General features: G+C 47.5%; 1 protein-coding gene across 1 annotated transcript; it reads right to left on the bottom strand.

Moving 5' to 3' along the window:
* Positions 1 to 1,584: 1,584 nt before the first annotated feature.
* On the bottom strand, positions 1,585 to 6,159 carry CTSL (cathepsin L). The gene is made up of 8 exons (XM_008588619.1): positions 6,118 to 6,159; positions 4,960 to 5,096; positions 4,535 to 4,657; positions 4,288 to 4,434; positions 3,893 to 4,117; positions 3,265 to 3,427; positions 2,491 to 2,608; positions 1,585 to 1,981 (listed from the first exon to the last, which is right to left on the bottom strand). Exons 2-8 carry the CDS (start codon positions 5,083 to 5,085, stop codon positions 1,882 to 1,884), a joined length of 1,002 nt encoding a protein of 333 aa, XP_008586841.1. The 5' UTR covers positions 5,086 to 5,096; positions 6,118 to 6,159; the 3' UTR covers positions 1,585 to 1,881.
* Between the last annotated feature and the right edge of the window lie 6,316 nt (positions 6,160 to 12,475).

Below are 12,475 nucleotides of genomic sequence, written 5' to 3'. Positions count from 1 at the left end.
CCCCATCCCCACCCCCGGACGCGAGTGCGCCCCATAGGGATTTAGTTCACTTCGTTGTCCCCAAGCCCAGCACAGCACCGTTTCATAGGAGATGGTCAATAAATACTATTAAAAGCATAAATAATAAACATAAACCTTTAAAAAAAGTAAATTCTAAAATTTTTAAATTGTAATACTATAGAAAAGAGTATGTCTCTTGGTAATACTTTTTAAAACTTATTTACAAATAGAAATAATCGTGAACTTTTGTGAAATTCATTACTTAAAGTGTATCATTTTCAAATATATATATGTAATTTATATATATCTATTTCCCACTGTGTTCGTGCTGTCTGGAGCCCAAGCCATGGCCCTGTAGGGCTCTGCTCAATGGCCCAAGCTGAACACACAGCCAACACTAGCACCTACGACAGCCATGCGATGTGATGTGAGCCTGTGTGGATGTCCTGTGCCGTCAGGCCTACAAAAGTCCCCACCCGAGTCCAGTCAGGAAATGTGAAAGGTATTTTTTCAAGCTGCTAGGTTTCAGGTAGTTCGTTTTATAGTAATGGATGACCAGAACAGTCTTTTCACTGCTCTCCACAGTGGCTATGTTTGTTACAAAACTTAAAGAACTTCACTCTAGATGACATATTTGTCACTTTAGGTCAAAATGCTTGAAATTTTAGCAACTACAAGAGAAGGTCACAGGAGAGTCCAGCATGGCACATGGTCCAATCCAGATGGATGTGGACAGAGACCTCCAGAGGCTCTGTGGGCTGGGACCCAAGCTGTGCACCTCATGTCCCCCCTCAGGGACTATGGAGTCTATTCACTGCGCCCCTCCACCTATTGTTTTCTTGAGTGGGAACATGACACATAAAAACACACAGCCAATGGAACTATGTGCTTTTTTAGCCAGTGCAACGTGGGAAGTTTTTGTTTTGTTTTGTTTTTTTGTTTGTTTTTAACAATCCGGGGACTAGTTGGCTAGGTCTGAGTGCAGCCACCTCCTCATTTCCGCTCCTCTCTCGTGTCTTCTACCTTTTGAGTCCAGAGCACCATTTATGAAGCCCAGACTCATACCCAGGAGTTTATTCCTCATCCCTTGCGGACCCCAAAATAAATCAACCTTGGAAATCCACTGGTGTTCTGTCCTGCCTGGTCTGCAAAGTGGCCACAGGATCTTGACCAGCCCTTGGGAAGATGCTCCAAAAACTGGCTCTGAGACCTCTGTCCCGTAACTTGAGTGGGTTGTTACTGTCTTGGGTGAAATGAACATGATCACTAAAGCCATTTTCTAGTATCAAAATCATTTGTGTATCTGCCCATTTTTCTAAAAAGTGAACTTTGTCTTCATTAAAACAATTTTCTTTTGTCCTTATAGATTGTTTATCAAATTTTGCTCCAGTCAGGGATTGGGTCAGACACAGCCAGTGTGCAGCTGACATAGATGTACATATTCGTAACTAGAAGAGCCACAGGGCCACCTGCTCGTTCTCCTAGTCCTAGTGTACCAGTGCACATTCAGCTATGTCCTTAGAGCCCAATTACAGGTGAGACCACACAAAAAGGCAGTGCATTAAAACCAGAAAAATTCCTCCCTCTCCATAAAATTAATTTTTATTTAAAAAGGTAAAATTTCATGTATTCTTTTCCTTTAAAAAATGAAAATCGAAAGCCATTAAGTGAATCAATAATACAATCCTATTTACAGCAGTAATTAAAATAGTGGTAACATTTTACCAGTGTAAAAATGTCACAGAATTCATATCACAACTTGGATCTTCAATGATTCAAGTGTTGTATCCCACACAGCAGGAGCTGGTCAGTTTTAAGATAAAATTCCTTCTCTGGAAATGCTGTCCCCAGTCAAGTCCTTCCTTGTCACTGTATATCAGCTCACACAGTGGGATAGCTGGCTGCAGAGGCGATTCCACAGTTGTTGTTCCGGTCTTTGGCCATTTTTATGTAGCCCTCAGTGCCCCATCCTTCACCCCAGCTGAAAGAAGAGCAGGTTTTCCGTTTTACAGAAAGAAGAAAGCACATGGGTTTATTAACACCACCACCTAACTTGAACAGTGTGCCACAGGACGCCACCGTAACACACAGGATCGGGGGCCACGTGTTCTCTTTCATTCCCTACAAATTGTTGAGTCTAAATCTGCACGTAACTTCTATCCCTGTCTCCAAAATGACCTTTCACAGAACTGCAACATCAGAGACAGAAAAAGGATAGGATGTCTGTCCAGCCACAAGTTTCAGAATTAAGAAAATTTTCAGAATGCAGAAATGCAATGGTACAAACACCATACTAATACCCTCAGTATGCCTGCGGCTGTATCGAATGTTAGAATCAAACATTAATATTTCTGTGTTTAACCTACTGGGATAAACACTTTTGGGATTTCAGAAGTGTGCTTAAGGGTTTGTGGACCGGTATCCAAATACTGATTGCAAATAAAAATTCCCTTTTGAATTTCAGATCTAAGTATTTTTGGCAATTCATACCTGTTCTTGACCAGCCAATATTTATTGTTATCTGATTCTGCTCCTTCAGTGCCGTAGCCAACCACCAGAACACCATGATCCAGGTCTTCGCTGCTGCAGTTTGGTTCAAAATAAATGCCTGGAAGAGTAAAATCAGTGCTGAGGTGAGAAGCTCCAGGAGACACCTGACAGTAACCCACCCTGTGTCCCACAGTAAGGAAGGCATAGCTACATTCCATGAAAAGACATCAATTCCAGATAAGACTTAAAATTAAAACCGACTGTTATCAAGGCTAGGGATTCAGGCTGTCATGTAACACCAGCATAAATACAAATTAGCATAAATACTCTAGGAAAAAACTTGCCTAGAGGCATAAAAGACCACTTTTTGAAATTTTGTAATTCTTTTCATAGGATGTAAGTCTAAGGAAATAGCACAGAATGCAAAAATACTTGAATCAAGAGGTTCTTTTCTGATTTAATTACAGAAGCAAAAATCTTTGGAAAAATTTTAAAGATCCAATAATTGGAGAAAATTTACGTAAATTAAGCTACACAATAAATTATGTACCTAAGAAAAATAATGAAGTATTTCTATTCATGGAGATATGCTAAAAGGAATGTCAAATGGGAACTTCAGGTACAAAGAGCACGTTTATGGAATGAAGAAATATGTTAAATCCATGTACCTAAATATCTACATTGAATTTGACATACCAAAGGGTCCATCAAGTAGGTATGTCATGATGCTTTTATAATTTTTCTGCATTAATCTCTACAAAGAAAAATGCTTACCTTTTTCATAGAACTGGAAGGACGTGTGGCTTGCGTCAATAGCAACAGAGATGGGCCCCACAGCTGCCACAGCCTTCATAAGAGCCTTCTCACGCTTAGGGATGTCCACAAAGCCAGTGTCGTTAGCAACAGAATACTCAGGCCTGTACGTACAGTTTCCATCCTTTTAAAGTTAAAGGGGAAAGAAGCTTGATTCACTTCCTAGGAAATATGAGTTCTATAATGAAAACGCTCAGCAATTAGTAGCTTATGATCTCCAAGTCCACACTGTTACAAATAATCCCAGGAAGGGAAATGCTATTAGTTGATTTGAGACTGAAAAGTAACTCGTGTCTCTTCAATAGACCCCCTAGGGCTACCTGTCTATAAGAAATTTCACACAATGGAGAAATGTATATTATATGTAGACTAGTCTGTGTATTCTCCATGTTACATGAAGCAAGAACAGCTATGTTAATCATCTAATCAGAGAGCTGTGCAAAGGCTAATAATTTATAATGACAGTCCTCAGAGTTTGCAGATAGAGATTCTACCAACTAAAATGTGAATTCTGAAAAAAGTGTCTATTATCTCTGAAAGTGCTAAAAACATTCTAAAAACAGCTGGCACGACGAGAAGCTACATTTACCATTGCTGTATATGGATAAGAATCTTCCGAATCCAGGCCTCCGTTGTCCTTGACATACTGGAAGGCGTAATCCATCAGGCCACCACTGCAGCCCTCATTGCCTTGAGAATGGGAACAGTCCACCAGGTTCTGCTCACTCAGTGAGACGAGTTTGCCAGTTTTCCGGAACATCTGTCCTTCCAGAGCTCCAGTCGCACTAAAAGCCCAACAAGAACCACACCCACCCTGAAAAGGGAATTAAAAAGCTGTAATCCACAAAACAAATAGTAAGAATCTGACAACAGCTCATATGTCAAGATACGCTTTAAAAAATACTGAACTGAAGGTCACGCCACAGTCTACCAAAGCAACAGGGCCAATTCCTTCCTGGCTTTCTGAGTCTGACACTGTCATACCTGATTCTTCACAGGAGTCACCCAGCCTTTCTCTCTCCAATCCACAGATTTGGGGACCTCAGCAAACAGGGCTTCCTGGAATACTTTCCCCTTCTTGAATTTTTGGTTTTGAAAGCCATTCATCACCTGCCTGAATTCTTCACTGGTCTTCAAAGAAAAGTAAAGAAAATGTTGAAAAGCAAAAGATTATGTTGGTGAAGAACTGCAGAGAGGAAGCACAGGGGTAAGCAGTCCACACCACGCTCACCATGTCCCCAAAGGCGTTCATGGCCATCGTGAAGCCATGCTTCCCTTGGCTGTATTCCCCGTTGTGCAGTTCAATCGTTCTCATGTTCTTCTCCCACACTGCTCTCCGCCAGCCGTCTTCATTCTAGAAGCAGACACATATCTCATGGTCTTTATTTCTACTTAGAACCCAACCCAGGCTCACAAAGGGCATTTGCAGAGAGAGATGGAAGGGAAACCATGGCCAGGGATGGCTTTATATTTTTGGGAGCTGTTCTCCAAGCTCCAACACAATGGAGATGTAAACTCACACTGTGCTCATGGTGTGTGCCATTATGTTATTGCCTTGTTAAGAGCAGGCATCTAGAAGTTACTCTGTGGCTGTAAACTTCCAATGGCAAAGACCATTCTCTCTGGGTCCCTCTGGACAGTTTCGATGTTACCAACCATGCCATACAGTTTCCTGTGTGTTGCCTTCCACTGGTTCCATTGTGCATCTAAACTATGATCAACTGTTAGAGCAGCTGAGGCTGTGCCCAAGCAAAAGGCAGCCAGGACAAGTGAAGGACTCATGCCTCAAAGACCTGTAGAAAGAAAAGAAGTAAGTATATCATTAGGCCAATCCTTCCAAAACACCATCTTACACTCCCTTGAGAAATTATGGCTACTATGGTGGAATGAAAATATTTAAATTATTTTCCCAAGTATTTCCCCAAGGACTGTGGAAGAGGCTAAGGATATGGCTGGAGGACAACAGGACAAAGGGAGGTATTTGATTGAGCCACCGAAGTGAAAAGCAGCCCATGCAGGGCTCTAGGATTTGGCACAGGGTTGCAATGACGATTTAAGTTAGGAGAAGGTGTGAAGGTACCTCACGGGTCAGAAGCTTAAGGTAACATCTAGGAAGTGAGGGACCAGTTGGTGCAGGTGTTGTGTCAATAGTGCTGAGATCACCCAGGCAAAAGCTCACTAATGAGGACGTATGATCCCAAGTGGGGGCAAAGGGATCCCCAAGAGTTGGGAGGCAAGTCACACCTTCTCTGCTAATATACAGCAGGAGATGAGATACATCTTCCAACCTCCTTTCCTTGAATGGAATCTTTAGAGAAACTAGGAAGCAGAGTAGCCCCTGATCCTTCCAACCCACGGGTGGGCCTGTGCCACTGTCACCCCCTCGGCTCCCCCCAATACGGGACAGGGTTATGTGGCTCCGACGCCGCAGGCCGGAGCCCCCAGAGCCAGCGTGGGGCCCGGGGCGGGCAGCTCCGGGGCTCTGGGCTCTGGTCCCGGCTGAGCCCCGCACGCCGCGCACGTCCCCAGGATGTTAAACGGCGCAGGCAGGACGGGAGCGCGGCCGGCGGGAGGGCTCCAGCCGCCCCGTCCCTCCCCGCCAGGCCCCGCGATGGCGCGGCCCGGGGACAGGACCCGTGCGTGTCGCGGTGCGAGTCTCCCTGGGATCTCCAGCCCCTCCCGCGCTTCCCCACCTCAAGGCCGGCAGAGCTCCAGGGACGGGCAATCCCTCCCGGGGGTCGCGCCCCTGCCCCCGCACGGTCCCCTCCTCCCGTCCTGGTCCCCTCAAGACTTGACCCCGCTCTGGGCGCTCACGTGGGCCGGCCGCAGCTGCGCAGGCGCACTCCGCAGACGCAACTCCCCGGATGCTGCTGAGGTCCCCCAGGTCCGCGAGTCTGGGCCGGGTGCGCCGGACTCGGACTTTAAGGGCCGGTTCTGCGGAAGGCCCCGCCCCCGCCGCCTGCGCGCGCTGCGATTGGCTGCGCCGGCCGCTGGGCGGGGCCTCTGGGCTCTGCAACTCCAGGCAGGTGATGGGGCTCCAGGCAGGTGATGGGCTCCGTGCAGGTGATGGGGCTCCGTGCAGGTGTTGGGGCTCCGTGCAGGTGATGGGGCTCCGTGCAGGTGATGGGGCTCCGTGCAGGTGATGGGCACCGTGCAGGTGATGGGGCTCCGTGCAGGTGATGGGCTCCATCTTAATCTGTCCCAGGGCCGGGCGCGTCTGCCTCAGTGGGCCCAGGGTGGAGGGAGTGAATTGGGCGCCCATTGGCAGCGCGGAGGGTCTGGTGCCTCCCTGGGGGGCTCGGATCAACGATGCACCCCGATTTAATACGCTGGACCGGTGTTCGTGAAAAGAAGTTGACCGCGAGCCCTGTGTGGATTTTCAACCTGACCCTGCTTTTCCTTTTGTCCTTGAGTTTTTGGCTAAAATCTCTTGCAGGGCCCAGAGGCAGTAAACTCTGGTCTAGTAATTCCTGTTAATCCACAACAGAGGTGGAGCCACTTGGAAGAATGCAGTGCCCAGGGCAGGTGCATTATCTCCCAGTTTCAGGGTGGGATGCAGCTGGGTTCAGAAGAATCTGGCAGGGAATGACAGTCCCCAAAACACGTGGTGCTGGGGTCGGGGCCCAAACCCTAGGAGTGGAGGGCAGCCAGCTGGGTGTGTGTGCACAGGCTGATGGCATTTTGCAACGCACCCTTTCCTGTCTCCTCTATTCAGCGATTCGTCCTTCCTGCGTCTTTCCTAAACCCACAGAAATGAGTTACTTACAGAATAGTTTGGTTAAGAAAAAGGAGAATAGAGGTCGAGAACGTTAGAAGTAGCTTTTATTCCCTCACTCTCTGCGGTATGGATTATGATGTCATCTTCAGTATCAAAGTGCTTCTCTTGAGATTTATTTTTTAAATGTAATGACATTTAATGTCAGGACTTAAGATACAGAGTATGGGAAAACGTTTTAGATAAAAGGAAAGCATATACAGAGTAATCTATATTATACAGATATTAATTTATATGATTAAGGATTTAAGAAACAACCCCAACACGTTCAAAACTTTGTCCTTTTTTATTACGTAAACAACATATTTATTGTAGAAAATACATTTCAGGGGAAAAAATCATCATTACCTGATATCCTTGTCTTGATTTCCTTTTTCTATACATATTTTGACTTCTTCGATTAAAAAAAAAAAAAGAAGTCATAGTGCATTTCTATTTGTTAAACTTATTTCTGAAAGAAAGTGAGCGGAGATGCTGGGTACCGTTCAAGCTTCAGTCAAGAAAGAAATCTGCTGGGCTGTGCTCAGAGTGGCAGGCAGCCCAGGGCTGCCCTGAAAATGGGGGACAGCAGCAGGCGTGGGGGTGGTAGAGCTTATATAGGGTGCCAAGGGCTGGCTGATACCTTCAAAGAGGGTCATTATGCTAATGTGGATCAGGGTGGAGAACTGTGTCCTTGTGGAAGCAAGAGGGGGTTCTGTTTAAGTCAGGAGGCTTCTATAAAGGGAAGGGGGAGGGGAGGAGGTGGGAGGCACCAGTTTGCACTTGAGGTTGTGTACAGTGGCTCTGGTTATGTTGCAGATCTATTAATTTCTATTTAAGGCTAATTTGATACTTGTTTAAGAAGAACAATCAGATCTACATGAGGGTATTTTCATGGAAAAATATATTTAAAAGATGAAATGAATCTTTCCATGAACTTCTTGAAGAACCCTTCCATACACAACATAACAATTACCATTTTAACCATTTTTAAGTGTACAGTTCAGTGGCATTAATGCATCCACACTGGTATGCAGCCACCACCAATATCCTTCTTCATAAACTGAAACTCTGTACCCACTGAATAATTACTCTCTGTTCCCCTTCCCCGGACCTGGCATCTACCAGTCTATTTTCTATCTGCATGAATTTGACTACTGTATTTGGTGATTATTCCTCTTTTTGATGCATTCCTTCCCTGGGAACCACTCAGAACATGTAGAATACAATTTAACTACAGCATTTAAATTTGTGATCTTATGAAATAAAAGGAATATCTTTGTGGCGTTACATGACTAGAGGACTAACAATGTTGGGGACATAAAAGGAAAACAGACTCACTGTTCATGAAATGCCTGGAGTGTCATAAGGTGGTAACCTTAGAGCTGCAATATCATGATGCATGAGATCAACTCTAAGTATTTGAAACACAGGGAGTTAATGCAGGAAATTGGTTCTGTAAGAAATGGAGGAGCTCGGAAGACAAACAGGCCCTGTGAGGAAATCCAGAGATTAGAACCCACAGGAGCTGCTTCCACAGCTTGGCTAGAAGGACAAAGGGGCAGTGGTAGTCCCAGAGCCCAGGAGCCAGCGTTGCTTCTGGACAGAAGCTGAGATCAAGGTGGCTTGTCTGGAAGAAGCCACAGAGGAGATGCTGCTGCTGCCACAGAGAAAGGGGGAGACACCCTGGTCCTAATCCCACACGTGAGCGCCCCCCTCATGACCTAATCCCTTCCCAAAGGCCCCACATCCTAATATCATCACACGGGGGGTAAGGATTTCAACATGTGAATTTAGGGGGCCACAAACATCCAGTTCAGTTCATTATAAACTCTATTTCAAGGTGGGTCCCACCAGTCTTGGGTAGGAAACAGACTTGCCCTTCACATGTGTGGACCTGGGTGAGAGTATAAATGGAGGCCCATGCACTTTATGCCTAAGTATATAAAATGTGTAGAAAAAGTGACACACTGCTAACAAACAAAAGAAAAAAGAAAGACATATTTGATGCTTCTCCCCTGACAAATGGACCTTCATAACCACTGGAAGGCCAAGGTCAAGTCTAGGATCTGGGGTTCGAGCTGGAATGAGGGTGTGCAGGGAGAGCAGACAGTAGGCCATGGCCTGCCTGTCTTCACTGCCCACGCCAGCTCCACCCTGTTCTGGGACACATGTGCATGTGTGCAGACCACCCAGCCTACACACCCAGGTCAAGATACCCTTACCCTTGGGACATGCACACAGGCAGCATGGTCTTCTCTTGGAAGATGACCCACAGAAGAGGCCACTGCTGCCTGCAAGGAGGCTCAGCGCCACTAGGCAGGACATCCCAGGCACAGGTTTCCAGATGTCCAGAGCAAGATCTGGAAGGGGATGTGGTGTCCATGCGGTACCATGCACCCCTCAGCCTGTGAAGAGGGGTCTTTGTTGCCTGGTCCACGTTGGTGCTGGTGGGAGATACTCTCCCTCATAAGCATCACTTGCTCCACATGTGCTGAGGATTGCTGGTTCCAGGGTCCAGCCTCAGGGTCAGACAGACACCGACGATAGGCCCTTGTGGCCCAGGAACTCCAGGAGGGAGCAGGGCGTGGGAAGCAAGAGGCATCTGTGGTGTGCTCAGGAGCACGCTGCTGGCTGAGTGTTTCCCAGAGTGGGGACAGCAGGCTGGGGGTGGCCCCGGGACAACCTCAGAGCCCCACACACGAGAGCACTGGGGGTCTTTACCAGCTGAGATCTTCTCCGGGAGAGGCTCAGGGACAACCAGAGCGTGCCTGTGTCCGGGGCCTAGGAAGTCCATTCTGACTTTTCATCCCTCCCCAAACAATTGAGGACTGCTCCCCTCAAAGGGGCTGCTAGGGAGGTGGGGGGGGGTGGGTTCGCTCCCAGACTTCCGCAGCCTGTCTCACCCATGCCCATCCCTACAAACCCTCAGGGCCCTCTGAGAGGGTATCTGTAGTTACCTGGCTTCAGGATACAAACCAAGGCTCCTCAGCTGTTCCTTTGTTTCTTTTATTATTTCTCCTTTAAAGAGCCAAACTCAATGCACTTGGACACTGACCCTGTAAAAGACCTGCAGGATTTACTTTCCAGATTGAGGACATATACTAGCTAACTCCCCCGCTCCCAATTCTGAACACTGTAGAGATGTGCAATGGACTGTGTTTCCCCCAAATCTACATGTTGAAAGCCTAACCCCCAGTGTGATGGTGGGAGTGGGTCACTTGGGAGGTGTTTAGGTCATGAGGGTGAAGCCCTCATCCTGGGATTGGTGTCCTTTTGATGAGACACAGAGGGCTTGCTTTCTCTCTCTTCTCTCCCCCTTGTGAGGATGCAGCGGGAAGATGGCCATCCTCAACCTTGGAGGAGAGCTCTCAGCAGAACCCAGTCCACGCTGCCACCCAGACCTCAGAATCCCAGACTTCAGAACTGTGGGAAATAATCTGTTGCTCATAAACCAGCCAGTCTATGGACTTTGTTTTCAGAGCGCAAACTGACTAAAACAAGGGATGTGGCTGATTCAAGGTGTGCAAATTCTTTGACACTCCTCCCATTGAGAAGTGGGGTATATTTCTCCTTCCCTTGAATCTGGGTGGGCTCGGTGACTGGCTTGACCAAAAGGGCATAAAGGAGGTAACCCGGAGCCAGTTCAAGGCCCATGCCTTAAGGAACCAGAGTTTCTGCTTTCTGTTTCTGGGAATTCTCTGGATGCCCTGACCATGTAAGATGTCCAACTATCCCGAGACCACCAGGCTGGAGAGGCCCCATTTAAGTGCTCCAGTCACCAGTTCCAGCTGAGTCCCGCCTCCAGCCAACCCTGCCAAGGTGGCAGATGTGAGAGAAGCCATCCGGGATCCTCAGACCAGCCGGTGCACCAGCTGGTTACAGCCAGCGACTGGGGGGAGGATGAATTGGACAGAAGAATCATCCAGCTGAGCACTTCCTGAATTCCAGACTCACAAAACCATGAGATATATTAAAATATGTTTTGTTGGATGCCCCTGAGTTTAGGGGTAATTGATTACACAGCCATAAGTAACTGGAAGAACTTATAAAAGGGTCTCCCTCCCTCCCATTCAGTCATTTTATTTAGCTCTGACAGAGAGCTCTGGACTCTTTAGGGAACCCAACCAGCCTAGGGCAAACTTGGCCAGAACTGGCATTTCCCAATATTCTGAGAAGGGTTTTACCATCTCCCTTAAAGCTCAGTCAAAGGATCCTGGCTGCTCCCCGGGCTGCTTCAGACTGGTCACTTGTGTGTCTCTGTCTGACCAGTGGGACTACGGAGAGTATGCAGTGGCCTGACTCCCCTGGCCACTGTCTCTCCACAGTGTGTTCTGCCCTGGGGACCTGTCCAGCTCCCTCTGGTCTTATGAGCCAGAAAATCAGACTAGAAGCAAAGTGAAGAGAAATGTCAGAATCAGACCTGTTCCCAACCCTGTGGTAGAACTGAAGGACACAGTAGGGTTCCACAATTGGACAATCCCCATCATACTCTTTCTGACCACAGAGAAGGCACAGAAGCTAATACAGTGGGATTTTTCAGTCCATGATCTTTGGTGTCTCACTCCCACCCCTCTCCACCCCTCACTATTTGCTTTCCTCCCCCGAAAACTTCTCCCTAATATGCTTAGTTCTCACTTTGTGGCTATAGGTACCTACATTTGCCTTGGTTCTAGATTTGCAGATTGCAGGATCCTGAGGTGTTCCTTGGAAAAGCTGAGATTTTCCACTGGGTTGTGGATCTCACCTGGTCCTTGAGGATTTCCCTAACGGGGAGTATGAGAGAAACTACTGTGGTGGCTCTTCCTTCCCAAACTTTAAGACAGAGACAGAGAGAGACAGAGAGTAGAGCCTTTGCTCTACTGCACCTGCTTGGCTGAAGAGTCTCAGAGGCTGGACTCTGGCCTCCCAGCTCTCAGGAACACCATTCCCTGCTGGCAGGGGTGGCATGCTGACACTATTATTATGTTGAGAGCTGGAAAAGCCCAAGTCTCTGGCACCTAAGGCAGAGGAGATGTTATTAGCACCTGCAAAATAATCACATGGTCTGCCACCTGCCTCAACAAGCACTTTGGTGCTTATCAGCTTCCTGGTGCGGTGAGCCCAGACCATTTCCTTGCTCAGGCTGAATAGCAGACCACAGGGCTCACTGACTCCATGAGCACGGTGATGACTGTGCTATACCTGAGAAAGAAGTATTGAGGGCATTATCCGCAACCGCAGCCTGAAGACGTGACCTGCCCAGAGTGCTCTAGCCCATGGGGGTCCCTCTGGCCATTCCCAGATTCCCGCAGAGGGGCTGGTGCTGGTGATCTCCAGCTGACGTAACCTCTTTGCGGGCAGGGGCTCTGGTTTTTGCCTCTTCTGGATAAGGTCTCCCACACTAGGAGTTGCTGTAACTACAACTATTAGTAATCA

Source organism: Galeopterus variegatus, unplaced genomic scaffold (assembly GCF_000696425.1).
Source record: "Galeopterus variegatus unplaced genomic scaffold, G_variegatus-3.0.2 Scaffold130, whole genome shotgun sequence".
Classification (NCBI taxonomy): domain Eukaryota; kingdom Metazoa; phylum Chordata; class Mammalia; order Dermoptera; family Cynocephalidae; genus Galeopterus; species Galeopterus variegatus.
Note: the sequence above shows the minus strand (reverse complement) of the source record. Positions and strands in the feature narration are given on the sequence as shown.